Below are 26,532 nucleotides of genomic sequence, written 5' to 3'. Positions count from 1 at the left end.
TTTAGTGTTTCTTTTTCTTCAAAGTATCTGTTCATTTCACCCTGTGTCATAAGATCAGTTCTCATAAATTTTTTATAGATTCTACAAATGCATGAGTCTTAACATGTATTTCTATCCTTTCTATATTAGAGGGAGAAACAAAACAAAGCAAGACAAAACAAAACATATTCCTATAAACACATGAAATGAAAAAGACATATAAGACCGTTGTACAAGGAGTTCTACCATAGTTCCTGTGTTGTCTTTTGTTATCTTCAATAGAATTGGCTGTATCATCAGACATAGAATAATTGAATATATCAGTACATAACAGTATTAATAAAAACACAACTTTGTATATAGTATAAAACTTCAAAAAGCAGTTACCAAACCAGAATGTGTATCGTAGAGTCTTGTCATCTTCAGTGTAGTTGCCTATACTCTCAGACTTGATATATCAATCATATCAGTTTTGAATAAAATCTGTAGATACCAAATAGCAATCAGACAAACCAGATTTAACTAAGATCAGTCATGATGACACAGTATAAATCATACAGGGCTCCAGATTAAGATAATAGGGAATTAAAGATGATTACTGTGCTATATCCTGATTTTTTTGGGGATAGCTGTCTGTGCCCTCAAATCTAATGCAAGTAGACAAACTGGGACAGAATAAAATCTCTATCTTAAGCTGAGTGGTGCGAATAAGTGGGTTTTAAATCCTGATACACTATTAATATCTTCTGCCATCTTTGTCAAGTCTCTCCCTTCCCTTTCACTTACCCAGGGTACACTGTGCATTTTTGGGTCTCACCAAGACTCTTGGTTTTAAATTGGGCGAGGGGCAACCTGCTTTTTACCTAAGTGGTTCTGAACCTTCTCTCTCCTAGACTTGATCTCTAATTGTATTCCTTTACCTATTAAAGCCTGTCTTTCCAACCTATCCACAAATACTGGTCTAGTTGCCCCTATTACTCTCTGGTTCTCTGTCACATAGAGCATTGTTTTGTCATATTTGATTTTCAGTCCATGTACTCTTTTTCATGTTAATTACATTTCATATAAATAGCATCTTGGTGGACCCTACCTCCTGATCTACTCCATGTGTGTTTTTTTAAATTTACTGTATCAAGGCCATCTATATTAGAAAGTATAACCAATCTTCTCTGCCTCATTTCTGTTATACTCTTTTTTTGCCATCAGTTGTCTGCTTATCTTCTTCATTCTGTTTTCTGCTCCATTCATTGAGGCCTCTCTGCCACTGTTCCTGGAATCCTAGTACTTTGCTCTTTCTCTAAAATGCCCTGCAGTATTCTCTGCACATTGGATTGGTGATTGCGAATTTCCTAAATTCTTCTTTGTCTTAGAAGCATCTTGTTTCTCCACTGATTTCTAGAGACAGTTTAGCAGGGTATATCAATCTGGGAGATTATTTTCTTGGAGATTATTTTCTTTCAGGGCTTGGAATATTTTGCTCCAGCCTCTTCTTGACTTGATGGTTTGTTTTGAGAAGTCTGCTGTCTGCAGTCTATTCTGATGGGCCTTCCTTTATAGGTTATCTTTTTCTTGTCCCTAACAGCTTTTACTATTCTGTTCTTATATTGAATTTCTGGGATCTTATATGCCTGGGTGTAGTTCTGTTTTGGTTGTAGGTGGCTGGAGTTCTGTATGCCTCATATATCTGAATATCTTTTCCTTTTCCTATATTTGGGAAATTTTCCTTAATTATTTCTGTGAATAGCCTTTGTAGTTCCTTTGTTTGTACCCCTGCTTCTTCATTCACATTCTTTATTCTCAAGTTGTAGATCCTCTTGTCATCTTCTAGCCTTTGTATTGTTTCTGCTCGTTTCCTTGTTATTTTTAAAAAGCTTTTCCTTTTATAATCCCACATTGCAAAGCTGTCCTCCAGTTTGGATAATCTATCCTTAGTTTCTTTTTTTTTTTTTTGTCTTTTTCGTTTTTATCGGTACCAGGGATCAAACTCACGACTGCCTGCTTGCAAGGCAGGCGCTTATGCCGCTGAGCTAAATCCCCAGCCCCTTATCCTTAGTTTCTTTCAAGTAGATTTGCCATCTTTCCATAGAGTTTTTAATTTTCTGGTAATCTCTTTGAATCTGCTTCATATATTCTATATTTTCTTTATATTCTTCATCAAATGGTTCTCTTCTTTGTTTGAGTTCCTCCCCTCTCCTGTCTGTGTCTTCTTGAGGAGTGCTTAGTATCTTTTTTATTAATCTTCTTATATCTTGCTTTACTTGGCTAAATATTTCACTTTTGAACTCGCCTATGAGGCCCCGAAGTTCTCTCTTTATGTCCGCTGATGCCATGTCTGATATTGCATGTTTGCTGTTCTCATTCTCCTTTGTATTTACCTGTCCTGGATCAATGTTCTCAGGGTTTGGACCTGGGGACTTTTTCTTGTTGCTTCCTCTTCCCATCTTTTTTGTTTCTTCCAGGAGGCCCCAGTTTCTTTCTTTGGTTACAATTCTTCTGAAGCATATTGGCTAGGTGACCCTTCCCACTGCAGTGTGCTAGTGAGTTGCAAAAAGGGGCAGCATATGCTGGCCCCTCCCCTCTGGATCAGTCAAGCTGCTGAGGCCTTCACTGTATTACTGTGCACCGCCTCCCTTCCAGGTCAGTCAAACTTCTGAGCCTTCATTGCGTTAGTGTGCGCTGGCGCCATAGGGAATTGATTTCGGATAGCCTATTGGGTCTCAGCCAGGTCACGTGACCCAGGCCTAGCTCTCTCTACCAATCCTGTTAGGGAAGGGAACAACTGACTGAAGTCACTGCTGCCCCTTGTACTTTCCAGTCCTGCCTGGTGTCAGAATGTTGTCCATCAGAGCCCTGCTTTCTGTGGAATGGCTTCACTACCGTCACTCACCACAGGTTGATGCAGGCTCCCTGCCAGCTCAGCTCTCTGTTCAGCTCGTCGACCTCCAACCTCAGTGTGACTGTGCCTCCAGTGAGTTGAAGTGGTGGGACCTTGGATGGCTCAGCAAATTGCCCACTGCAGCTGGAGCACTGAACCTTTAGCTGTTCTAATAATAGTACCGGGACTGTATGTTTGATTGGTTCTTCTCACCTTTGTTTCTTCTTGGGACAAGAGAATTGATCTCCCTCTGTTTGGGACTCCCCACGCTGTATTATGTTGAATTCTAAGTTGACTATCTCAGGGAGCTCTGTAGCCAGCTGTTATCTATCCACCATCTTTGCTCAAATCTCCACTTATTTGATTTTTCATGTACATTAATATTTGTTTTATATTGTTGGGTGTCCTATATTTGGTGCATATATATTTATGATCATAATCTCTTTTTCCCTTAACCAGATTGTTGTAACCTTCTTTATCTCTTTTTATCTGCCTTGCCTTAAAGTTCACATTGTCTGGAAATAGAATTGCTATACCTGCTTTTTTCTGGGTTTCTGTTACATAGAAAATGGTTTTGCATCTGTTGATGTTCAGTCTATGAATTTCTTTTTGAGTTTAATGTGTTTCTTGTACTCAGCATATTGTTGGATCTTGTTTCTTCATCCGTTCTGCCAGTATATTTCTTTTGATTGGTCAGTTGCAACCATTTACATCTATGTTTTAACTGACATGTATTGACTTTTCCTTGTGATTTTATTATCTGTCGTTGGTTCCTTGTCTTTTCCCTGTGTTTAATTGCTCTCCCTGACTCATGGTTTGTTCCTTTTGGTTTTCTTGGATTTGTGAACATTGCTGTCTATAATATCTTTCAGAACACACTGTAGAGTTGGTTTGGTGGTCATGAATTTCATCAATTGTTCTTTGTCTTGAAAGTATCTTATTTATTTATTAATTATGAAAGACAGTTTTTCAGGGTACATCAATCTGGGTTTGAAGTTATTTTCTTTCAGGACTTAGAGTACTTCACTCCAAGCTCTCCTTGATTTAAGTGTTTAGTCTGAGAAGCCTGATATAATTCTGATGGGTTTTCCTTTATAGATGATTTGTTTGTTTTCTCCAACAGCTTTTAATATTCTGTTCTTTTTTTTTTTTTTTTTTTATTTAAGAGGAAAAAGAGAAAAACACAAAACAAGACAAAGCAGTGTAAGGTTACACATAATACAGAACTACAAAAAAAAATAAACATAACAGTAAGAAATCACCTGTTAATAGATTACATAATATCATCTTGGAAATAGTTGCTCAAATCACAGTATCAAAGAATACAAAGTAGACATTCAAACGGAGAGACTGCAAACAGCTGTGTTCAATGATCCAAAAACATTAATATAGTCAGCTATTTAACATCCCTAAACACACTTGTTGTTATATCCGTTAGAGCTCTTTTTTTTTTTCCCTCCCTCTCTTTTTTATAACAAAATTTACACATTTTGGATTTTATTACTCCTCAGTTCTCATTACTCTCTTGGGGGGGAGATAATAAAGTCAAATATGGCAAAACAAAGCTGTAAGTCCAAACCAAGGATAGACATAGCACATGATGTAGAACAGAGTACAAGGTCATCAACAATGGTTATCAACATTGTCTCTTGTTTCCTTAAAAGGAATTGTCTATCTCATTAGATATTATAAAGTTGGACAAAACAGTGGAGAACAAGACCAATAAAACTTAGGCATTGTGAACATTGCAGGACTTCCAAAGGAGACAATAGTCAAACCAGAATGGGCATCTTTGTGAATCTTATTGCCTTCAAATTAGTTGCCTATACCTTCAAACTTGCTGCTGTCGCACAGAATGGAACAGAGTCTAATCAGTCAAAACAAGATCTTGGGAGTATTACAGGACTTCAAAACAAGTTAATAGGAGATCAAAAAGAGTTACTACTATATATCCTAATTTTTTAAGTTTTTCCCTTAATTAAAATAAACATAAGAAATAGCTAAATAATTTTTTTTAAAGAATAGTAGTTACCATAGTGTCTGTCTTTTTCCTTAAAATATTTGGATAAAACTTCATATACTATAGCTTCAAATATTTCCATATCAAAAAGCCCAGAGTAAAGCCTTTCTAATTAATAAGTGAAAATTTTATAAGGCTTCAAGGCCACATAATGGGGAATCATGATTATCACATATTTTTATATATTTGAATCATTACTTACATTAGGGAAACTATTCGGTATTCATACATGCGAGATTGATTTATTTCACTTATGAGTATGGTCTCAAGCTGCGCCCATTTATTGATAAATATCTCAATGCAATCCTTCTTTATAGCTGAATAATACTCCATTGTATAGAAATACCACAACTTTTTTATCCATTCCTCAGTTGATGGACACTTGGGTTGTTTCCAAGATCTGGCGATTACAAATTGTGCTGCTATAAACATAGGTGCACATATATCCCTGTGGTATGATGCTTTCAGTTCTTCTGGGAATATGCCTAGAAGTGGAATAGCTGGAATAAATGGGATTTCCAATCCCAACTTTTTGAGAAACCTCCAGACAGATCTCCACAAAGGCTGTACCAGTCTACACTCCCACCAACAGTGCAGGAGAGTTCCTTTTTCCCCACAGCCTCTCCAGCATTTGTTGTTGTTGGTTTTCTTGATCCTGGCCATTCTTTCAGGAGTGAGATGGTATCTCAGTGTGGTTTTAATTTGCATTTCTCTAATGGCCAATGATGATGAGCATTTTTTCATGTATTTATTTGCCATTTGCATTTCTTCATCTGAGAATTGCGTATTCATCTCAGATGCCCATTTTTGGATTGGATCTTTGAATTTTGAAGGTCTGAGTTTTTTTAATTTTTTATATGTTTTAGACAAGAGGCCCTTGTCTGAGAGAGAGTTCACTAAAATCTTTTCCCAGTTTGTGGGTTTTCTTTTCACTATGCTGGAGATTTCTTTTGACATGCAAAAACTTTTTAATAAGAAGTGGTCCCAGTTATTGATTCTGGGAAGTATTTCCCGTGCAGTTTGAGTCCTATTCATGAATTCTCTACCTACTCCTATGTCTCCAAGGTTTCTACCCAATTTGTCTTCCAATAGATTTAGCGTTTCTGTTTTAATATTCAGATCTTTGACCCATTTAGATTTTAATTTAGTACATGGTGATAGACATGGGTCTAGCTTTAGTTTTTTGGCAAATGGAGAGCCAGTTTTTCCAGCACCATTTATTAAAGAGACTGTCGTTCTTCCAGTGAACCTGCTTGGCTCCTTTATCGAAGATAAGGTGGTTGAGTGTGTTTGTAGTTGTGGTTGTATCTTCTAATCTATTCCATTGATCTTCAGCTCTGTTTTGATTCCAATACCATGTTGATTTTACTACTGTTGCTTTGTAGTATAATTTCAAGTCAGGGATTTCAAGTTCTTACGCTAAGTTTCTAGAATCTTATTATTATATGTGCCTTCGTATAGATTCATTTTGATCATAGCCAGTTGGAGTTCTATATACCTCAGTTATTTGTATGTCAAATTCTTTTTCCATAGTTGGGAAGTTTTCTGCTTTTACTTTTGTGAGCTGTTTTTTAAACATTTGTGCTGACTCCTGTTTTTTTCATGGACTCCAAGCAGTGTTATATTATTCTTCTTTGCATCATGTCGCAATTGTTGGATTGTTTATTCATGGTCTCTTGTTATTTTTAAGAGATTTTTCTCTTCATAATTGCTAGCCACAATTCTGTCTTAGGCTTGAAATTTTTTTTTTTTTGGTATTGGGGATCAAACTCATGACCTAGTGCTTGCCAGGTAGGTGCTTACACCACTTAGCTAAATCCCTGGCTCCTTAGGTTTGAAATTCTGTCTTTGCTTTCATTGAGGAGATTTTGCCAAGTTTGAATGGAACTTTTGATTTCCTGCATATCTGTTTGAATCTGTTTTATGGATTCCATTTCTTCTCTATATTGGGCATTGATAGATTCTTGCTCCTCTATTTTATCTATTGTAGGTTTGCTGAGTTAAGCGTTTCATTATGGACCTCATCTCTTTTTACCTGGGAGATTATTTCTGATCTGATTTCCTCTACAGTGTCATGTACCTGTTTTTTTTTTTTTTTTTTTGAACTTCTGCTATCATTTCAGAAATTTTAGATGTGTGGCTTCTGTTTTCTTCCCCAGGACTTATCCTAGGACTGAAGGTCTGGGCTTGGGGTCTACTTCTCTGTCTCATCATTTTATATTTTTAAAATTTGTTTTCTGTGTTGATGATTGTGTATTTCTTAGAGTAGGTAGCTTTATCACTAATATTGAAGCCCCCTTAGGAAATGTCTGTTCCTCAGAAGTGTCTTTTATCTGTAGGAAGTTCTTGATTTTTGTGTCTGCCCCAAGATCCTACCTTCCCCACTTATTAAGGATGAGATATTGCCATCTGTTTGGATCAGCCCCCCAGGCCTTTGGTAGTAGACTATGTTGATGGTTGTGACCCCAGAAAGTTACAGTATTATTATGGAAGGGAGAACAATGATTACAGCTAGTATGCTATCCTGGCTAAAGTATTAAAATTATCAGTAATAATAGAACCACACACTGTAGCAACTCTTGATTTAGTATCTTTAACCATCAGGGCAAGACTAGGCAATTACATAACAAAACCCAACATAAATCAGGAACTTGTATGCAATGTCTTCCGAGTAGTGTTTTATTCTGTAGTGGAGAAGTTTAAGAGGTAGAGGGGACAAAACAGAGAGAGGTAATGAGAAATATAGTTAAATCAAGGCCGGGGGACAAACAGTGACCACACCAACTCTGAGAAGCTGGAAAAGAGGGCAGGTCACATGAAGATGTCCTAAGATCAAGATAGTTAAAAAAAGAAATAAGATAACTAGAATAGAACATATAGGTCTAACCCTAAAAGAGAGAAAAAACAAAACAACCCAACAAACAATAAAAAGGAAACAGTACACACAAAGAAAATAATTCTGGCATCCACTGTTCTGTGATGGTGTCCAAATCAGTGTCCCACCAATTCTACAGTAGGATTAGTGCTGGATTCAGTGTGATCCTGAGCTTGGTCTAGGGATGCAGGGGCTGTGGACAATCCACAATGCTTTTCTTCATTTTTCTCTGTGTTGCTCTCCAGATTGATGCGGTGCCCTCAAAGAGAGGCAGCCCTAGGTGACTCCCAGTCCTGCATAAAGCTGGCTGCTCCCAAACCTTGTATAGCCTGCTCTGCTCCAAACCACACTGGCTCCTCTCATCCTCTATCCTTGTCCCACACTGCATTACTGGTCTCAAGTTTGTCCTGTGCTGGTTGTCACAAATTAGCGAGAGTTCTGCTTTCCTGGCCCAAGTGTGCTTGGACCATTTGTCACAGAGTGGGGGAGTGCGTTTCCCACTTCTTATCCCCACTCTGTAGGCTGTAGGTCAGAGAAAGCTGCTGGCTTCCCAGTCCAAGGATGCTTGGGCTGCTTGTCCCCAGATGGAGGGCAGGGAAGTGCTTGTTGCCATGGGATGGTCCAGAACCCTCTCTTGCATCAGTTGCAGAGCAGGAAAAGAGTGGTGTTTCACTAGCAATCCTCAGTGCCTTGGCTGGTCCCTAACCTTGTCACTACAGGTTTAGTGGTTATTGTGCTTGATAGAAAAAGAAAAAAGGAACAAAACAAAACAAAACAAAACTGGTAGTCTGTTAGGGGGGAGCAGTCACCTCTGTGTGTGCCAGCGAAATTTGTTGTTAGGCTGCATTGTCCTCTGTTTGCCTGAAATCAAAAGAGGCGAGGAGCCTTGTGCTCTGGGTCTATCTATCACGTGTGCACTGAGTTTGACACACCTTTGCCAGCTCTCTATTTCTTTTGTGTGGGGACTTCCTGGGAATGGTGGTTCCTGCTCTGATCCCAATGCCACCAGTGGGAAGCCCACAGGCAGTCCTGTGGGCTGGTTCATCATTTTATAAAGTCCTTTGCCTGTGTTTTATTTGATCTACAAGTCTCTTATCTCACATTAATTTTGGTATGAGGATAAATGTCCCTCCCCTCCTTTCAATTTCCTGTGTCTTTAGTTGATATCCTTTGGGAAACTCCAATGTGAGTCCTCCTTCAGTCAGCCATATTTAATATTTTGCAATATTTAAACAGGGTCAGATTTATTTCACTTGAGTACAATTTCAAGTTGCATCCATTTACCTAGAAATGCCTCATTTATCCTTCTTTATGATAGTATAATACTCCATATTAAACCAAAAAAATCACATTTTTTTACCCATCCATGGGCTATGTATCTATTACAAATTGTGCTCCTGTAAACATGAGTGTGCATATATTGATGTGATGCTATACTTTTATTTCTCTCCTGAAGATAGCAAGAAGGTGATAGCTGGGTGAAATGGAATCTCTAGTTGGAGTTTTTTGAGGAATTGCCATACTGGTTTCCACAGTGATTGCACCTGTGATCCCACCTACAACGGAGAAAGATTCTTTTTTCCCCACAGTATTTGTTATTGGTTGATTTCTTGAGAATAGCCAATCATTGTGAAGTGAGATGAAATCTCAGTGTTGTTTTAATTTGCGTCTCTCAAATGACAATGATGTTGAACATTTTTTCATGTATTTATTTGCTATTTGTACTTCTTCCTTTGAGAAGTGCATATTCATTTCAATTTGGGGGGGTCTGAATTTTTGAGCTCTTTATATTGTAGATATTAGTGCTTTGTCCTAGGAACAGCTGGCAAAAACTTTTTCCCACATTGTGTGTTGTATTTTCACTGTTTGTGGTTTCTTTTGCTGTGCAAAAACTTTTCAGTAAGAGATTCCAACTGTTGATTCTTTGTAACAGTTCCAATGCAGTCAGGGTTTTGTTCCTTAAATCTTTGCCTACCCCTATATCTCCAAAAGTTCTACCAATTCTATTTTCCAGCAGATTTGGTGTTTCTGATTTAATATTTAGATCTTTGACCAATTTTGATTTTAGTTTAGTGCCATGACAGACATGGGTCTAGTTTTTTTATTTTAAAAATAAAAACATAAAAAGGATAGAAACTATGCAGAATTTCAAAAAAAAAGAGAAAAAATAGTAGGAAATTAACACTAGTTAATATATTACATATTGCTTAGAAGTAGTTGTTCAGGTTACAAGATCTAGGATTAAAAATGATCAAACAATCAAACTGCCTTTTTTGCTGAACTAACTGGTTAGTAGTATAGTTATCTATCTTTCATATGTATATATATATATATATATATATATATACATATATATTATACCTATATACATATAATCTTTTTCTTTCTTTCTTTCCCCATCCCAGTTGTTCTTTCCTTTTGAGAACTTTCTTTCCCTTTTATTATTAAAATATCTATTGTACATTTTGGATCTTATTACTCGTTTCAGTTTTTTATTTTTATTTTTTACAGTAGAGAGACAATACGGTATTTATAAATATGAGTTTGATTTATTTCACTTACGAGTGTGGTCTCAAATTGTCTCTACTTACCTATAAAAGCCTCAAGACTATCCTTTTTAATAGCTGAGTAATATTCAGTTGTATAAAAAAATACCACATCATTTTTATCCACTCTGTGGTTGATGGGCATTTGGGTTGTTTCCAAGCTTTAGCTATTACAAACTGTGCTGCTATAAACATGGGTGCACATATATTGCTGTGGCATGACATTTTCAGTTTTTCTGGGGAAATACCGAGAAGGGGAATAGCTAGATTGATTGAGATTTCCAATCCTAGTTTTTTGAGGAATCTCCACACTGATTTCCACAGTGGTTGCACCAGTCTACACCCCCACCATCAGTGGAGAAGGGTTCCTTTTTCCCTGCAGCCCCTCGAACATATGTTATTGGCTCATTTCTTGATGGCAGCCATGCTTTCTAGAGTGAGATGGAATCTCGATGCTGTTTTAATTTGCGTCTGTTAAATAACCAGTGATGTTGAACATGTCTTCATGTATTTATTTGCCATTGGTATTTCTTCATCTGAGAAGAATGTGTTCATCTCAGATGATATGGGTCTAGTTTTAATCTTCAGTATGTGGAAAACTAGTTTTTCCAGCACCATTTATTAAAGAGGCTATCTTTCTTCCAGTGAATGTATTTGAACTCTTTGTCTACTATAAGGTGGCTGAGTGTATTTGTAGTTGTTTTTGCTTTTTGTAGTCTGCTCCATTGATCCTCAGATCTACTCCTCCCACCAGTACCATGCCGTTATTATCATGGTAGCTTTGTAGTATAATTTCAAATCAGGGATTATGGTGCTCCCTGCTTTTTCTATTGTAGGTCTCTTTTGGTTCATTTATTCTAGGTCTCTTCTAGGATTCTTTTCTCTAATTCTATGTGATAAGCTTCTGGCATTTTGATTGAAATTGCATTAAACCTGTATAACAGTTTTGGGATTATGACCATTTTCATTATGTTGGTTCTTCCTACCCCAAAACGGTATCTTTCCATTTTCTGATATCCTCTTTGATATCTTTGTTAGAATACTATGGTTGTCATAAAGGCCTTTTACTTCTTCATTAGCTTGATTCCTAAGTTTTGTCTTGTGCTTTCTCTTTTCTTTTCTTTTTTGATGCTATTGTGGAAGGTGCGGTTTCCTAATTTCTCTCTTGGTGAGTTTGTCATGTGTGTACCAGAATGGTACTGATTTTTGAGTGCTGAGATTGTATCTAGCGAGGCTACTGAATTTGGTTATTGAGTCTAAATGTCTTTTTTTAAATTTTAAAACAAAACAAAAAGGACTAAAACCAATGGTACTGGATCTCAGCACAACAGGAGATCAACAATGGTTACCACCCTGCACACATCCATCTTCAAAGTAGTTGTTGCCCAGATCACAAGACACAGGCATGAATAAAAGATCAAACAATGAAAGCACAAACTGTTCTCTGGATGAGCCAACAGAGATCTGTAGGGTGATCACCTGTCTCGTGTATAGACATGTCAATATGTAATCTTTTCCCTCATTTCCTCTCTCCCTTCCCTCATCCCAGTTATGCCTTCTCCTCGAGCAGTTTCTTCCCCTTCCACTTCCACAAAATCTGTTGTACATTTTGGGTCTTATTTACCTTTTCAGCCTTTTACACTAAGGAGACAATATTATATTTACACATGTGTCTGATTTATTTCACTTATGAGGATGGTCTCAAAGTGCATTCATATACCTATAGATGTCTCGTTTATTCTTCTGAGCTGAGTAGTAACCCATTGTGTAAAAATACCACCTATTGTTTTTAGCCATTCTACTTTTGATGGGCATTTGTGTTATTTCCAAGACTTAGCTATTACAAATTGTGTTGCTGTAAACATGGGTACACACTCATTGCTACACACATTGCTGAGTTCTGATGTTTTCAGTTCTTCTGGGAAAACACCCAGAAGGGGAACAGCTCGGTCAAATGAGGAACTTTTTGAGGAATCCCCACACTTCTACAGTGGTTGTTCCAGTCTTCCCTCCCACCAACAGAAGAGAAGGACCCTCTTCCCCCACAGCCCCACCAGCATTTGTTATTGATTGACTTCTTGATGATAGCTCTTCTTTCTGGAGTAAGATGGAATCCCAGTGTTGTTCTAATTTGCATCTTGAACATTTTTTCATGTATTTATTTACCATTTGTATTTCTTCATCTGAGAAGTATATATTTATTTCAGATGCCCATTTTCATAGTGAGCCTTTGAATTTAGGGAGTCTGATTTTTTTTCTCAATTCTTTATATGCTCAAGATAGAAGTTTTATCTGAGGGACAGTTGGCCAAAATTTTTCCCATTCTGTAGGTTGTCTTTTCACTCTCTTGGTGATTTCTTTTGATATGTAAAAACTTTTTAATGAGATCTCAGTTGCTTATTCTTTGAAGTATTTCTTGTGCAGTTTGAGTTTTGTTGATGCATTCTTTGTCTACCTGTGTGTCTTCAAGATTTTGACCTACTTTTTCTTCCAGGATAGTTAGTTTTTCTGTTTATAATATCCAGATATTTGATCCATTTTGACCCATTTTAGTGCATGTATCTAGTTGTAGTCTTCGGCATGTGGAAAGCCAGTTTTTCCAGCACCATTTATTAAAGATTAACTATCTTTATTTCAATGAACATTTGGCCCTTTGTCAAAGATAAGGTGGCTGAGTGTCTTTGTAGTTGTGTCTGCATATTCTAATCTGTTCCACTGATTCTCAGATTTTTTTTGTCAGTACTATGCTGATTTTATTACAGCAGCTTTGCAGTATAATTTTAAGTCTAAAAGTCTTTTGGTGGAGTTTTTGGTGTTTTCTCTCTATGTAGAGTATCATGTCATTCACAAATAATGATAATTTAACTTCTTCCTTCCCTGTGCTTATTCCTTTTGTTTCTTTCTCTTATCTAATTTCTCTGGCTAATGTTTTCAGGACTATTTTGGACAAGAGTGCAGCCTGGTATTCCTGAGAAGACTCCTTGTAGAAATCCAGCCTAGGATGGGGGATAGGCATCAGACTCTCTGCTGATCTAAGAGTGGTGTAGGGCCACGGGAGCTGGGTATGGGTTCAGGTGAGCGAAGGGTATTTGATACAGACTCAACCAGACCATTGTTAGCACTGTGTGCCAGACGAATGTCCTAGTTGGTGTGGGATGAACTTGAAGCACTCGGCAGTGACTCTGCTGAGCCTAGAGTCCTATAATGATGACTCCAGAGATGGAGCAATCACTAGTTCAGTCTCCTGGAGTCTGAGACCAGGCATGTGGGAGGGAGCCTCTCCTCCCCTGATCTCTCGTCACCGGTGTGTGTGGGCAAAACTGCTGCCAGGCTTCCTCTTGCTCCCTGGAGAGAGGGCAGTGGATGAAGGGGCTCATGCACCTCCAGCCTCCCCTGTGAGACCAGACTGCCTGACTGCTGGATCCCTCCAGCTGGGTTGGAAGTTGTCAGAGCTGTTGCTGAGGTATGCTGGAGGGTGCGGCAGACCAGCCCTCCCTCATGGGTAGCTTCTTTCCCCATGGCTATGTTTTGTCTGTCTTCAAGTGTCTTTTTTCCAATGGATGCTTTGTGTCAGAGTGCACATCCTTCTCTGCTTAGGTTGCCTTTTCTTAGGTGATGTTCTGTGGATTTCTCTAGCTCTTCCTTTTTTTCATCCAGGTAGGAGGTGTGTCCACCTCAAGAGCTCGAATGCATGGTTCATGAATGCTCCTGTTAGTGAACAGTTTGATTCACGAACAGAAATATTTGGCAAAATCATGCTTCTGTTCTTCAGCTCTGCATCAGTGACGAATATGACCAGGGCCAACATCCCTGCTCTGATGTATGCTCGTGGCTTCCATTAGTCACAGAACAGACAGACCTGTGCACGCTTGGTATGAACCTTTTGTGTGTGTTTTTTAGCATGTGTAGTGCTCTACTATTCAATCCAGCACCGGCTGCAAAGAAAGTGCAGAGCAAGCATAGTGGTTAAAAAAACAAACAAAAACAAAAACAAAACAGTGATCAGTGGTAATGAAGGTGACAGGAATATGAAAGCAGTGTTAGTGTTTTTGTGGTTACAAAGTACACGTGCTTCAGAATGGATTACTTACTTTGCTTACTTACATTGCACGTTATGGGAAAATTTGATTCCATTCTGGGCCATATTCACAGGAGTTAGAACAGATTCACCTTATTTACACTGAAGACAAAAAGGTAAAGCAGTCCTTGCAAATATTAGCAAAGGAGTGATTCTGATAGCTCGTGGAACTTTAACTTGCTCAGAGGAGAGGCAGGCAGATTGTTACTCATGGTAGCAGGAGAACTCTCGGGGTTGGGACTGAATCCCGGAGCAGGGATGGCAGAAGACTAGATTCTAGAGCGGGCCCTTCACTGTTACTGATGGGGTTTTGGTGTAACCATGAAATCGGATGGCTAAAGTGGAGTAAAGCAAGGTCCCCAGGGGTAAAAATGTCAGCGCACTGAGGGGAACATCTTGTGTAGGTTATCCGCAAGGGTCTGGTGCTGTCAGACGTTGAGACTGAGAGGGTACTGTTGGATAAGAAAGGGGACTGAGCAGGAGGGATTTAAGTGGGTAGTTCTCCATGGTGGCTGCATATTAAAATTACTCAGGAAGTGTTATAAATTACCCTACCCACAGGAAGGCCGACCTGCGGGTTTGATTTAAGGGCTCTGGTGTGGGGCCTGAGCTTCAGAATTTTTAGTTAAGTTCCCTGGTTTTAAGGCAAATGAGGATCTCAGTCACTGCCGTGCACAGCAGTGGAGTTGAACTGTGGAGGGGGATGAGGGAAACTGTGTCGTTGCCCTAGCTCTGGAACTCCTGCGAGTACCCATAGGTGGCTGAAATTGGAATCTAATATCACAGTGAGAGTTTGCTGGTCCAAGCAGGATCTGAGCAAGAGGAGATGTGACAGAGAAGGAAGCATCTGTAGGAAATGGACCTGCACTCGGGCTGCAGAGAATTCCAGCCTCTCACTTCCCGTGACCTCAAATGAAACAAACAAAAACCACCGTCTGTGGGAGAATCACTACACAAACACCCTTAGTGGGAAAATCACTGGGGTGAGCTAAAGAAGAAAGCATTGTGCTGTAAAAGGAGGCCTCTTCCAAGTCAGTGTCTTTCAGTGTTTTCTTACAGGACTGACTTGGGGGGACTTTGCTCTGGATTTATCAGCTTGGTCTATAAATGACCTAACCTGAGAGGGCAGATCTCTGTTTCTGTCCTGAGCCGTGGGGCGATTGCTAAGTTAGTGTTTCAGTCCTGGCAGTGGATCAGCAGTGCTGACCATGAGCACAGCTATGACCTGTGATGTCCTTCTCTGGAGAGCAGCCTGGGTCTACACCAGACTCACGTCTACCTGTTTTTGTATCAGCTCGTCTTGGATGTCTGATGAGCATCTCACAGTCAACGTATGAGTATGAAAGCTTGATTTACAATTCCTAAACATATACTGCCTCCTTTTTGTAAATGGCAGCTCCATTCTTGCAAGAGGCCAATTTTCAGACTTTTCGTATTCCCTGTGTCATCGGCAAGTCCTGCCAGCTCCCCCTCTGCGATATTTCCAGAGCACGCCTTGTCCTAACCTCCTCCGTGGCTGCTGTCCTAGGCCAAGCCACCACTGCTGCTTGTCTGCACTGTGGGAACTGCCTTCCAGTTTTCACCTCTGCCCTCCTCTCATCTGTTCTGCACATCATAGCAGGGCTGATTCTCTTTTTAGAATCATATTATTTAAGATACGTAATTCAGTGGCATTAGTATATTCACCATGTTGTGTAATCGCCACTGACGTCAGACATTTTTCTAAACAGTGATTCTTTTAAAAATATGAGTCAAAATGATACAGGGGAAAGAAACTCCCAGCTTGCTAGATATCTGGTACAAGTTCGTGGTCTCTAAAACCGAAGAATGAATTTTAGGAACAACAGGGGTTAAGAGCAGAGCATATTTACTGAGAGAAAGAAAGCTTTGTCTGAGAGAGAGACAGAAGGGTCCTGAGTGGGTTGCCACCCTGTGTTCTCCAGTAGTTTTATAGAGTAAAATCACAAAGTGAGGCAGGTCTAATGGGGGGAAACAATGGGAACTCACAAGGTGGGCATGAGCGGGGGACAGAGCTGTGGTTAACCAGTAAGATTACAAGTGTCACGCTCAGCTTAAATTGATTAAATCTGGATTAAATGGGGAAGTGAGCCACAGAGCAAGCAGGCGTGAAACAGAATAGCACCTTTGTCTGTAGGGGCCGGGTCAGTGGCTCCTCCTGGCTTCCTCAGGGTGGTAGAGACATTTAGAGTATCAGTCCCTGATGTGTATCCTTAGGAAGTATGTGGGTGCATCTATTTTCTCTCTTGAGGTCTAGCCCATAGTAGAGGGTGTCCCCCTGACAGTTGCAAGGTATCTGACCTTCTACACTGGCTCCCTATCTGACTGCTGGTTAATGTTTTTATCTAACTCAGCTGCCTGTAACAAAACATGCCACTTTTGGCCCCCAGAGACTCACCAGCTTCCCGGCTCACCCAGGAAAGGACTTTGTCTTCCCTGAGGCCCAGAGCCTTTTCTGTTGCCACTCTGAACATTGTCTTCTTCACTTATTTTTCTTTCTTTTTTGTCTTTTTGAGATGGGGTTTTGCTGTGCACTTTAGGCTGGCCTGGAATTCACTCTGTAGCCCAAGCTGGCCTTGAACTCACAGTGCCTCAGCTTCTTGAGTGCTGTGGGATTGCAGGCATGTGCCATCACGCCCAGCCATTCATTTTACTCTTGAGTGCTGGTTTCTTCACCAAAAAGATCCTTCTCCTGTTTCAGGGTCTTTGTGTTAGTTTTACCCTGTATGCTGCTTCCTCCAGCTATCCATGGTACAGCTTCACTTCATCCACAGCTCCGTTCAGTTTTCCAGGAAGGCCTTTTCTGTTGCTCTTCCTACAGCAGCACCACAACCTCGTTCTGTCCCATTTTGCCATTTTGCAAGGCACCTGCCACCAACTCAGACAGATAGCCGAGCACCAAGAAGTACGAACTCCATGAAAGAAGGGACCACATCTGTCTGGGTAATTGTGGTCTCCCTTGAGCCATGCCTACCCCAGAGCGGGCATTCAATAAGTATTTGCTGAGTGAAGGAAATGGCTAAGCTTACCACGCATTCAAATCCATTTGTAAGTGTACTGGAAACTTCAAAAGTCAGGTTTAAAGAGATATAATTAACACACCATGAAATTCACCAAGGGTGCTAAGTACAGGGTGTTCAGGCAGGTATTTGGAAGCAGCCTAGAGGCATGCTGCTTCTCTTAGAATTCTAGAATTCACTGAGACAGTCAGTTTGTTAAGCCTGGGAACCAGGAGCTTGAAACCTGACTCTGTATGTGTGATGCTATTTCAAGCATTTTTATTTCAAAGCTGTTCTAACATAATTCTCTTAATGTTCTCAGTTTTGAGTGGAAGTAAGACATCTATAGGCCTCTAAAAATCCATAGTGGTTTTTCCAAAACACCTTATTTGGAGTCTGTAATTTTAATCAAGTTATGATAATGTTACAGAAAGCCTAACTTGATTGCTTTTTTATGCAGATGGATACAAGGTATATCTTGTGTTGGTTTAGAAAGCACTGAGATAGGAGAAAACATTTCTCTTTGTTATTAATGAAGCATCCATCAGATACCCATCTTCTCTTCAGTACCCCAGCTTCTCTGTAGCCTTAGGGAAGGCAGTGAAAATACTCTCTTATCAAAGGCCCAGCACAGTAGCCAAGGTGATGTGACCCAAGGTTCTACCATTACTGCTGGGCTCTGCTGGGATGGTGCTCCTTTCTGACACAAATTTTCCCAATTTTACTCAAGGGAGAGAAGGTGAAAAACTATGGGATTAATAAAAAACAAAAACAAAACCCCCCAAACTCAATTGCTTTAACCAAATTATTGTTTTTAAATAAAATTTTAAAGAAGACAATCTCTACTACTTCTACGATTATAATTCAATATGGCAGAGCAAAATGTACTCCATCTCTTGAACAGTAAAGCACTGGTGGGGTTCTCTGCTGCTAAAAGGGCACATTAGACAACTCAGTCCTGACTACTCAGACCTTTCTACTGTGGTTCTACCTTGCTCTGAGCGGTGGCTAATCTTGTTACCCACAGAACCCTGTATCATAGGAGGTATTTTTCACAGTGATCATGGCTCACTTTTCCACAAACCACAGCAAATCATCTTTCAGCTGAAAATGTTAACTTATCAGAAGAATATATTTACAGCAATCCAAAAAGTTGTTAAAATATAGAAACAATAACAACACAATTTTGGGTTGGACTCCCTTGTGTAGGATACTCCTAGAAAATAACAACTAATGACTCAATAGTACTTGTGTGTTAGTAAAGCAAGTTGTATTTGTTAGTCCAAGTAGAACACAGGAAGAAAGATGTGCTACATTAGACTTCTGTGTGTCTCTGTCCCCCCCATAGTTGGGCAGTTGGTGACAGAATGGTTTCCTACTTTTTCCTGCTCAATACCCAGTATATTTCAACATTTTAAGAATGGTCCCCTAGATTAGGGTCTGTTAAAACCCTCTTTCTGTTTTGATTTTTCTGTTTGATTGACTTCAGAGAGAACTTGTGGAAGGTCTCTTTTTTTAAACACTGCTTCTGAAGTGATAGCTCCCTCTGACTTCAGCCCCCATACACTGCACGACCCCAGGAGGTACCACTTGTGGACTTTGTGTGCATGGGTGCATGGTGTCCCTTGGGGTTGTTACCACTATGGCCCACAAACATTTTTGTAAACCAGCAATAAAACCCATGGTCATCATGTATTTTGTCTTTGCTTTTTTTTTTTTTTTTGTCTAAAGAAAATTCTGAACAGAGTATCAATCAAGATTACATCACAAAACTTTAAATGTATTTACAGCGTGAATAAGTTACATAGATAAACTTTGACTGTTTCTGATGTGTAACAGATTCACATGCACACATCTAACACTTTGACAGCATTAAGTTTAAGGAGGAAACTTAAGAATGGCCCTTTACATATATATTACAAATAAAATACAACATTATTCTTAAACAAAGTGACAATTCATATCTTTATGATTCTATTTCTGCCTATCCAAATGGATGTTAAAATATGCATGCGCAAGAGGTGAAAAGGCTTGGAGTTTATGTGAATAAATTTTCTCTATAAAATGGCAAAGTTAATCAAAATTAACACTTATCCTTCTGTAGTATAAATATGTTCATAAAAGCAACCTTCTAGTAAAAAGCAGCCAAGATCCTTAAAAAGAGTTTGTCTGGATCAGTTTTGGTGCAAAGAGACCCAGGGCCTTCAGAAACAGTAGCCTGGCAACATAAGAAAGGTACTTCATAGCAGCTCCTTTTAGGTACAGTGATTGTATTCAAATAACAGTGTACACTGTATTGTAGTCCATTTACAAGTCCCTTTTCCAGTCCACAGGCCATCAGCTTTTGACCGTCTTACAGTTTTTCAGTGGCCAGCTTCATTCTGCCTGCCCCTTTTTCATCTCACCAAAAATAAAACAAAACAGAACAGAGGGAGAAAAGGAAAAAGAAAGGGAACAAATGTACAAGGCGCAGAATATAAAATTTTCCGAAGTGACGAAAACATCGCACTTTTGCTAATCTAAAACCGATGCTAGGGGGGAAGGTACTGTTCAGTGTTGTCGCTTTGGTATGCAGTGAAGTCACTTCTTCAGTAGTGAGTTGCATCTGCTCAGGGAAAGAGTGGCATGTCTGTGCCACACAGTGTGATGGGTGGAGTCCGTCTCAGGATGTCCTTTGCTACCTTGGCTCTTAAAGTATTGCTACACATTGGAAGGTTTGCCACCCTCTTTAGAAAAAGTCCTGCAGGTGACAAGAGGGAGAACAGTCTGTCCAAGCCTTCTGAAGGCTGAGAAGACACTGAATGACACTGCCCCAGCATGGCAGCACCCCCAGCCTGGAAGCCAGGGGGCACGGGAGGCTCCTGTCAGAGACTAGTGCCGGAAACACTGCAGTCTGGGAGGAACGTGGTGAGGACTCGGTAACTCTGCGCCCTGCGGATCATGTCCCGGATTTCCATGTTCAGCTCCATCAGTTTGGTGCAGATTTCCGTCAGACTCTGGTTAGATCCAACCAGTGCGTAAGTACCTGTCTGCCCCAGCGTTTGGTGACGGAAATAAATATTCAGTAGTGTCTGGACCTCATCGTCAGAACTGCTTCCAAAGATGTCATTGGGCCACAGACTTCTGCAGTCAAGAAAGACAGCGTATATTAGAGGCATTGATGGTCACAAAGCTGGGCGGTTATGAGTCTTTGCTAGTGTTAAGACTGCTACTCTATAAAAGCTTTACTGAGGTACTCTCATACCGTGTAATTCGCCCATCTGAAGTGTGCAATCCTGCGGGTTTCTGTATATTCAAAGTTGTGCAACCATCATCACGTTCAGTTTTAGACTAGTGGATAATGTTGATAAAAGCGCCCTAAGTCTGCAAACATCAGAACAGAATCTATGCTCCCACAGCACTTATTTCACCTGTAATCACATGCTGGCTCCCATGAATGTGAGAATACAGGGGAGAACCAGCAAGTGTGCATCTGTTAGTTTTAAATGATACGGAGGTTACTTTTCAAGTGCTTGATGATTTTAGGGATGAAAATGACCAGACCCAACCCCGATACCTTCAGTGTGTAAGGTGGGAAGGCCAAGTGTTTTTGGCATTGCAAGTACAGATCCGAGAAGAGGTAAGTAAAATAGCTAGACACGACTTCTCTGCTAAGTTCGTCCCCCACCGTGCGAAAGTCACAGGCAGGCGTGCCTTTCCTGCGACCAGCTCAAAAGAAACAGGAGAGTGACCTGCATTCCCTGATTTGCCGCAGGGCTCTGCCGAGCTCGTTGTTCTTCAGGCACTCCAGCATGGACTGGATGGCCGCCTCGGTGGACGTGAAGGTGGGCTCGGCCCACGCGCCCTCTCCATACAGCGGCTCCGCGGCGAGGGCCGCCGTGGCCTCCTTCAGGTTCCTCTTCAGGTCACTCAGCTCCCTGGACATGTTCAGCAGCTGTTTCAGGACAACAGAAACACACGGTGTTGAGGTGCAGGCTGGGTTTCACAGGGTTTCACCCTGTGATCCTGTGGGTCTGGTTAAGTACAAGCTTACTATGGCGGAAAGTGAGACCAGACAGGAGACTGCTGCAGGGCTGTGTAAAGGACGGGGTGGTGGTGGTGGTGGTGGGGTATGCATGAAGCAACTTTATACTGTACTAAATAGCTACTTAGTATTTACAAATTACTTATTTTTGAAAATTTCCATTTAATAATTTTAGGCCACAATTGACTCTGGGGAACAGAAACCATGGAGGGCAAAGCATGGACCAGCAGGAGGTGACTGTGAACTGCCATGGCTTAAGTATGATTTTTTTCTCTGAATTCATGGAGGAGTTTAATCCCCTTGTGGATTAAGAGGGAAACTTAATGAGACTATGCTGTTTAGAGGCTGGGAAGTGATCAGAATAGGTCTTTTTTTTTTTGAGACAGGGTCTCACACTATAGCCCAGGGTGGCCTCAAACTCACTGTGATCCTCCTGCCTCAGCCTGTTGAGTGCTGGGATTATAGGTGTGTGCCACCAGCCCAGCCAGAGGAGGTCTTTAGGGTGGAGCTTTCACGACTGGATACTGGCAATGTTGTAAGGAAAGTGAGACCAGACACAGAGATAAGACATGCGCCCCACTGCGAGAACCTATGCTGTTCTATTTGGACTTCAGCCTCCGAAACTATGAACTGAATAATTCCTTTATAAAGAAAAGTATAACGGGGCATTTGCTATACTTGACGATGGCAGGAGCCTTTGGAACTGGTTAACAGGAAGAAGTTGAAGGGGCTTGGAGGAGCCTGGAATGCTGTGAGATGAATACGGCACGAAGTTCTGGTGAGGTCTAGGAGACCAGAATGCTGACTCAGACCATGAAGTCTGTTCTGGTGAGGTTTCCGAAGAAATGAGAGTTTTCTCGGAAACTGGAGTAAAGGCCATCGAGTCTGGCTTCCTGGTGTCCTTGTGCTGAGTCAGAAGTCTGAATTTAAAAGCAATGGACTAATTTACCTAGTGGAGGCCGCCGCAGGCTACTTTTGATTGCTTACAGTCAAGTGACAGTGCAAAGGAACCAGCTGAAGAGAGAACTTACAGTTAAAAAGGAAGCAGAGAGGAGAGATTCGGGACATTTGCAGCCTGGCCAGGGAAGGACAAAAGGTATGTAAGGGGGAGACCAAGAAGTGCCAAGTGGCAGTGACTTGAAGAGATTAGAGCAGATAAAAATGTGAGCTTCTCAGGACAATAGGAAAGACGCCTCAAGGGCATCTCAGGGATCTGCCGGGGCAGAATTGCTGAAGTCCTCCAGGGAAAGCTGCAGCAGTGTGTGGCACAAGCCTGGGAAAGATGCAAACACCACCTCTCAGTCTGCGAGAGAAGCCAAGTGAGCCATTGAGGCAGGGACTTCTCCACCAACCCAGAGGCCTGGCCAGACCTCTTTGCACCCAAAGGAGCTGCTGCAGAGCCCCACCACAGCAATCTGAGCAGAATCGCGGGGTGGAGCTGTGCAGAGGGTCCCCACCAGGGCAATGCCTTGTGGAGCTGCAGGGATAGGACTGTCACCGAGACCCCACAACTGTAGAGTTACCAGTGTGTAACAGCTGGTCTGGGAGAGTTGCAGAGGCTCGAAAGGGTGAGGACAGAAGCATAAGCCGAGTCTGGGAAAGGCCCGGGAGTGAGGCTGCCCCAGTGTGGACGGGATGCCAGACTTGTGACTCTGGGATTTCATGTTTGTCCTGCTGGATTTGGGTTTGCGTGGGACTGATTACTCCTTTCTATCTGCCTGCTCCTCTTCTCTGCAATGGGGAGGTTTATCCAGTCCCACCGCTGAATCTTGGAAATATGCATCTTGTTTGCACTGTGTAGGCTCACAGCTGTGAGAAGTTTCCCTCTAGCCTCTGAAGAGCCATTAACATTGGAATGGGTCAGGACTTTGGGTGGAATTACTAGCTGCTGTACCTCGGAGAAGGACATGAGTTTCAGAGTGAATCAGGCTCAGGTGTCAAATAACATGGTTTGAACATGGTTTGTTCCCCGAGTTCTCGGAGGATTTAATTCTGGAGGTCTGATGTTCATGGATTAAGAGGGGGGCTCAAATATATACATACTGATTGCTCTAAAGTGAAATTTTCATTGCTTTAAAAAAATCAGCTGCATTATTATGTACAGGTGAAGGTTACAACACGGTGTCATGGGATACATATAGATAATAAAATGATTACTACAGCACAGCAGAGAATTAGTTACTTTTTTCTGTAAGTAGCTGATGTACTTATATATTCCACATGTAAGGAGGATAACGCAGTATTTTTCTTTCTGTGTCTGGCTTATGTTACTGGCACAATGCTTCCCATTCATCCATGCAGAGAGCGGGGTCATCTTTATTCATACATCAAGGGGCAGTTACATTATTTCCTGATTCTGGCTGTTGTAATACTGCAACGAACATCTAAGTGCAGATCATTCTGAGGTGACTCCAATTCTTCGGGTATATAGCTAGGACAGGGCTTAGTGAATTTTATAGCTTAGTTACACTGATCAACATTCCCCATGGTGGTATGCTAGGGTCTCTTTTCTCCACGTCTTTGTCAACATGTGTCCCCTCCCTGCTTATTGGGCATTGAACCTGGAGCCTACACAGTGAGCTATCTCCACGGACGTTTTGAAAATTTTTTAAAGTTTTGAGACACAGGCTCACTAAATTGTCCAGCTGGGCTTGAATTTGCAATCTTCCTGCCTCAGCCTCCCAGAAGGCTGGGATTATAGGCATCTAATACCAAGGGCTATTCTTCAGAAATTTTGTATTTCCAGGTGAAACAGGTCTTTTATCCATTTTGAGTTGGTCTCTGTATGGTGTAAAGGTTCAACTTTATTCTTTTGTATGTGGAAATTCAGTTTCTCAGCACCATTTATTGAAGGAACTGACTTTTTCCCAGTGTTATTTTGGTGTTTTTATCTCAAATTAGCTGACCATACATGTGTCAATTTATTTTCATGCTTTCTCATCTGTTTTGTTGGCCAATGTTTCCGTTTTTATGCTAGTACTATACTATTTTGATTTTCATAGTTTTGTGATACAATGTTTTCCTCAGTACTGGGGAATAATGCTAGGGCCTTTACAATGCCGTACAATTCCAGCCCTTAGTTACTTATTTTTTATCTTGAGACAGGGTCATGCTAAATTGCATGAGCTAGGCTTGAACTTGTGATCTTCCTGCCTCAGCTTCCCAAAGTACTAGGATTACAGGTGTGTAATGCCACATCTGGTTTGCAATATAAATTAGGAAGCATAATACCTCTGACTTATTCTTCAGTGTGGCTTTGGCTATTCAGGATTTTGTGGTTCCATACAAGTTTTGGATTTTCTCCTGTTTCTGTGAAGAACACCACTAGAACCCTGCTGGGGATTATAATAAATATACATATTGGCTTGGGTAGTATGGGCATCTTAGTATTACTTTATTTCTTCTGACTTGGATGCCTTTTGCTTCTTTCCATTATCTGACTGCTCTCGCTACTATGTCTGGTCCTGTGCTGGACAGAAGTGGTAAATGTGGGCATGCCTGCCTTACAGTGGATCTTACCTTTCACCTCCTCATTGATTAAGTTAGCTATGGGTTTTGATAAATGACTTTATTATGCTGAGATACCTTCCTTCCAGACCTAAGCTGGGGGTATTTTTGGCAGGTGGGGCAGGGGGAGGGTCTCACTATGCAGTTCAGGCTGTGGCTGACATTACAGGAGTACGCCACCCTGCCTGGCTTCTAGACCTCAGCTATAAAAGTTTTTTGTTTTTTTAAATCAATAAGGGATGTTAATTTTGTCAAATGCTTTTTCTGCATCAACTGAAATAATCATGTGTTTTTATCTTTCATTCTGTTCTTGTGACGTGTCTCACTGACCAGTTAGCATGTGTTAAACCAGCCTTGTATGTCAGGATTAAATCCCACTTGCTTACAGTGTATAATCTTTTAGATGTGTGGCTAAAAAGGATTGCTGATGTGTTACTGAGCAAGCTCTGGATCAGCATTTGACAGAGATCCTGGCCTGTTGTTTTCTTGTGGTGTCTGCCTGGCTTAAGCACTAGTGGACACTAGTGTTATAAAGTGTGTTAGGAAATACAGCAGTTCCTAGGTTCATGAACGCTTCTGCTTGCAAACCAGTTCACAAATAAAAGCACTTGGTGAAATTTGCTTCCATCTACAAACGACATCAGATGACAGACCTGACTATCTTCCCCTGATGCACAGAACAAATTAAGTTAGTAAGCCAGAGACTACTGTATGCAGGTGTTACGCTGTGTTGTCACTTTGCGATGAATAGATGTGTTCTGGGTTGCAGTTTGGGCACAAGTGCTTTTACAAGGTTCACCCTGCGCTGCTCTGTGCAGCAGCCCTTCCTCATCCTTTTGGAGGCATCTGCTGCAATGTTTCCACTTTTAAGAAATATTTCCACTTTCATTTCTGACTTGAGTCTTTTTCTCAATTTAGCCAGGGTTTTAAAATTTTAGTTTTTTCAAAAAACAAACTCTTGGGCTGGGTGAGGTGTGGTACACTCTTGTACTCCTAGTACTTGGAAGGCTGAGGTAGGAGGATCGTTGCAAGTTCCAGACTAGCCTGGGCTACAAAGTGAGCTCAAGGCCAACAACCTGAACTGCACAGTGAGACCCTGTCTCAAAAAGACCAAAAAAAAAAAAAAAAATCAAAAAACAAAACAACCCCCACAAAAACCCAACCAACCCACCAAAAAAAAACCAAAACCAAAACAAAAATACTGCCCAAAAGCCAAACTCTTGGTTTATAAAGCTATGTTCCTTCTGTTGTGATGTTTATTATTTCTTTCCTTCTATTGGTTTAGATTTAGTTTGTTTTTTTCTTAGCTCCTAGTCCCCTCAGGCAGAGTGGTAGGAAATTTATCTGAAATCTCTCCCTAACGTAAACTTTTTTCTTTTGTCTTTGCTTCTGTTTTTTGCTGCATCTCGAGGTTATACTATGTTCCCTCCGTCATCTGTCTGAGGATGTTTTCAAACTTCTTTTTTGATTTTTTTTGACCCACTGTGTACTTTCACCATAAGTGGGTCCTAGTGTGTCAGAGGGTGGTATGTGGTGGCTTTGGTTCTCGGTGGGCAGGGTGGTTTAGCCTCTCTGTACGTATTGGCAGTTATAATCGATGTCAGTGACCAT

General features: G+C 40.8%; 2 protein-coding genes across 11 annotated transcripts in view; one reads left to right on the top strand and one right to left on the bottom strand.

Moving 5' to 3' along the window:
* Positions 1 to 26,532, top strand: part of Zar1l (zygote arrest 1 like) — a 79,108-nt gene that overhangs the window by 18,243 nt on the left and 34,333 nt on the right. The window lies entirely within an intron of this gene.
* The window catches only part of Fry (FRY microtubule binding protein), a 418,719-nt gene continuing 411,336 nt past the window's right edge, over positions 19,150 to 26,532 (bottom strand). For all 7 annotated transcript variants that reach the window (XM_063232589.1, XM_063232590.1, XM_063232585.1 and 4 more), the window contains 2 exons: positions 21,122 to 21,324; positions 19,150 to 20,513 (listed from right to left, as the gene is read on the bottom strand). In XM_063232589.1, coding sequence (XP_063088659.1) covers positions 20,255 to 20,513; positions 21,122 to 21,324 — 462 coding nt within the window. In that variant the 3' untranslated portion in view covers positions 19,150 to 20,254. The remainder of the gene's footprint in view (positions 20,514 to 21,121; positions 21,325 to 26,532) is intronic.

Source organism: Cavia porcellus, unplaced genomic scaffold (genome assembly GCF_034190915.1).
Source record: "Cavia porcellus strain 051 isolate PalLab524CR breed Dunkin Hartley unplaced genomic scaffold, mCavPor4.1 scaffold_21, whole genome shotgun sequence".
Taxonomy (NCBI): domain Eukaryota; kingdom Metazoa; phylum Chordata; class Mammalia; order Rodentia; family Caviidae; genus Cavia; species Cavia porcellus.
This window is presented reverse-complemented; position numbering and strand designations above follow the sequence as displayed.